The sequence below is a fragment of the Orycteropus afer genome, unplaced genomic scaffold, assembly GCF_000298275.1.
Source record: "Orycteropus afer afer isolate SDZICR_OR568_19922 unplaced genomic scaffold, OryAfe1.0 scaffold00650, whole genome shotgun sequence".
NCBI classification, from domain to species: Eukaryota; Metazoa; Chordata; class Mammalia; order Tubulidentata; family Orycteropodidae; genus Orycteropus; species Orycteropus afer.
Genome location: NW_006922237.1, coordinates 630,889 through 634,623, shown reverse-complemented (window position 1 = coordinate 634,623; position 3,735 = coordinate 630,889). Strand labels below are relative to the sequence as shown.

Here is a 3,735-nt window from a genome sequence, read left to right as displayed (position 1 = left end):
TAAGTATTATAAATTTCAATTATTCATAAAAAAATCATAAAAAATTAACACATGGGAAGCTAAATTATTATCCATTGGTAATGGAAGTTCAATGATCAGGCGTATGTATTTGAGCTCCAAATGCAGTATTCATCTCATAAAATGATTGTTTTTCTCCTTGCAGATTAACTCTTCCTAACCTCTACTTTCTCCACATCTCCTGAAACAATGTATCAAAACAAGAGTGTAACTGAGTTCATATTCCTAGGATTGACAAGTGATCCTTTGAGGCAGAAAATAGTGTTCGTAATCTTCTTAATTTTCTACACTGGAACTGTGGTGAGAAATTTGCTCATTATTGTGACCATCAAGTTCAGCCGGACCCTTGGGAGTCCCATGTACTTCTTCCTTTCTTATTTGTCCTTTGCTGACACCTGCTTTTCAACTTCCACAGCCCCTAGATTAATTGTGGACACTCTCTCTACAAAGAAAGTCATATCCTACAATGACTGCATGACTCAAGTCTTTGCACTGCATTTCTTTGGCTGCTTGGAGATCTTTGTCCTCATCCTCATGGCTGTTGATCGCTATGTGGCCATCTGTAAGCCCTTGCGTTACCCAACCATTATGAGACAACAGGTGTGCATCATCTTGATTACTCTGGCCTGGATTGGGTCTTTGATACATTCCATAGCCCAGATTGCCCTGGTCTTGACACTGCCCTTCTGTGGACCCAATTTGATTGATCATTATTGCTGTGATTTGCAGCCCTTATTAAAACTTGCCTGTATGGATACTTATACGATCAACCTACAGTTGGTGGCCAATAGTGGGGCCATTTGCTCAAGTAGCTTTGTGCTTCTGATGATCTCATACTTTATTATCTTGCGTTCACTGAGAAATCACAGTGCAGCTGGGAGGAGAAAAGCCCTTTCCACTTGCACCTCTCACATCATTGTAGTTATCTTATGCTTTGGTCCATGTACATTCACATATACACGTCCACCAACCACCCTCCCCATGGACAAGATGGTGGCAGTATTTTATACCATTGCAACACCTTTTCTCAACCCACTCATCTACACACTAAGGAATACAGAAGTGAAAAATGCCATGAGAAAGTTATGGTTGGTCAAAATTACCTCAGAAGGCAAATGATGAGAAGAGTGTATGATGATATATTCGGTAACAGGACTGAATCTATAAAGACATTTAAAATGATGATGTTTCTCATTTTATAACATCCAATTATATCAAAGGAGATGGATTAATAACTTTTTCTAGTTTATAGGAAAAATAAATGTCTAGTATCATTTTCTTATGTCAGAGCTAGATACACTGTCAGAATTATTAGGATAATTATGTACCTAGCTAACATCAGCCTGACTTAATCTACTGAGACCTCAATTCTAGCATTGCTCACCATGAAGTGTACATCATAATTCTGAATCTGTACTGTTTGATTTGATAAGAAAGATATTTATACCATCACACATATGCAAAGTTATGAGAATTCATAAACAAAATACAACTAGTTCTCTAGGATCTTGAATTCTGTCTATAATATATTCTGAATTAGGTATCCAACTTCTGCTTTGACACCTACAGATTGATATCAATCAATGTATAAACATCAGCCATTCCATTTTATCACTAGTTTGTTTGTGAAGAATTCCATGTTTCTGAATCAGAGGCTTTTTTTCTTTCTTTTTTTATGTAGTTTGGGAGCATAGTGCCTAAGGCACTTGACTGCTAACCAGAAGGCTGGCGGTTCAAACCCACAAGCCACTCCTCGGAAGGAAGGTTGGGCAATCCTACTTCCGTATTGATACTGCCTCGGAAACCCAAGGAGGGTTCGCTATGAGTCAGGGCTGACTTGACGGCACATAACAACAAAAACAACAACAAATAGATATTCTGTAGAAATTCTATAATAAATTATTTCTCATTGTTTCGTTTGGATACTGATATGATTGATGGGACTTTATTCACATAGATTTACCATCTTGAAAATATATAAAAGTTAAAAAAAAAAGTATTTAGAAATTCCAAAAAGAAACAGAACATATGTATTTAATTGCAGGGATCATCTCTTTTATGCCTAAGTCTGAAATAAATGTCATTGGGGAGAGCAGAATATAAATTTATGTAACAACATAAGAATTGATAGTTCTTTGAAGTATGCATATGGGATCAAATTGATAACAGTAACTCAAAACATGAGATAGAGCACTTGGGGATTAGTGAGTTTATGTTAATGGGGAAGGAACAATGAGTAAAATGAGGGTAAGAGTGTTTCATAACATAAAGAATATAAACAATGTCTTTGAATTGTACATGTGGAAATTTTGAATTGGTATATTCTCTGCTGTGTATATCTTCATAAACAACAAAAAGAAAACAAATTATATTAAAAAATATGTCTTTAAACCACAAAGAAATCATAGTATCTGATGTATTTCTAAACAGCTTTTTGGCACGGGACACTACATTATAGTACATACTAATCTTTGTGATTAATACTGTACATATCAACCTTTGTGGTTAAATAATTTATGCATTCTGTTGGATCAACTTTCTCTGGAATGGGCAAAAAAATGGATCTCTTCCAGTTGGTTAACCTGGTAGCTGTCTTCTAAATTCACTGACATAATGAGTGAGTTTTTCCAGCTCCTCATCTATTTGTTGAAATATCTCATTGGGTATTCCATCAATTCCTAGAGCCTTGTTTTTCACCATTTGCTTCCATGTCCCTACAACTTCTTCCTTCAAGACCATTGGTTTTTGATCATACACTGCTTCCTGAAATGGTTGAATGATAACCAATTATTTTTGGTACAGCAATTCTGTGTATTCCATTAACCTTCTCTTGTTGCTTCCTGCATTGATAATATTTTCCCCATGAAATCTTTCAATATTGCAACTTGAAGCTTGTATTTTTCTTCAGTTATTTCAGCTGCAGAAATGCAGATCATTTTCTTCACTTTTGATTTTCCAACTTCAAATATCTGCACATTTCATTAAAATAATTTACATTGTCCTCTCGAGCTGCCCTTAAGATCTTCTGTTCAGATCTTTTACTTCATTTTTTTTTTTTTTCCCATTTGCTTTAGGTACTCTCCATTCAATAGGAAGTGTCCAAGTCTCTTCTGACATACATTTTGGTCTTCTCTTCTTTTCTTGTTTTCTTAATGGTCTTTTGCTTTCTTCATGTATGATGCTTGATATCATCTCACAATTCATCTTGACTTTGATCACTGATGTTCAGTACATCAGATGCTTCTTCACATGGTCTCTAAATTCAAGTGGGATATATTCAAGGTTATATGTTGGCTCTTACGGACTTGCTTTAATTTTCTTCACCTTCAACTGAAACTTGCATGTGATCAATTGATGATATTTCCATAGTCAACCCCAGCCTTACTTCTGACATTTGTTTTCTCCACCATCTCTGTCCATAGATGTAGTTGATTTTATATCTGGGTATTCCACATAGTAAGATCCATATGTAGAATCTTTGTTTATGTTGCTTAAAAAAGGTGTTGTAGGAACAGCAAGGTCCTTACCCCCTGTTGTGTAGAGCCAATTATCACAACAGGTTGAAGCAGAAAAATAATTTATTGAGTATAGATATCTAAGGAGACAGAGAGAATTGTTTCTCTGAAACAATTAGGCTGTCTCCCCAGTCTAAGGAAAGCTTAGGGTTTCTAAAGGGAATTCATTTGAGGGGTAGAAGGGCTTGAGGAATGCTTTTAA

The 3,735-nt window shown here is 35.7% G+C and overlaps 1 protein-coding gene across 1 annotated transcript; it reads left to right on the top strand.

Annotated features, from left to right (window-relative positions):
* Positions 1-201: 201 nt before the first annotated feature.
* On the top strand, positions 202-1,137 carry LOC103210776 (olfactory receptor 4C11-like). Its single transcript, XM_007956687.2, has one exon. The coding sequence runs from the start codon at positions 208-210 to the stop codon at positions 1,135-1,137; it is 930 nt and encodes a 309-aa protein (XP_007954878.1). The 5' UTR covers positions 202-207.
* The last annotated feature ends 2,598 nt before the right edge of the window (positions 1,138-3,735 follow it).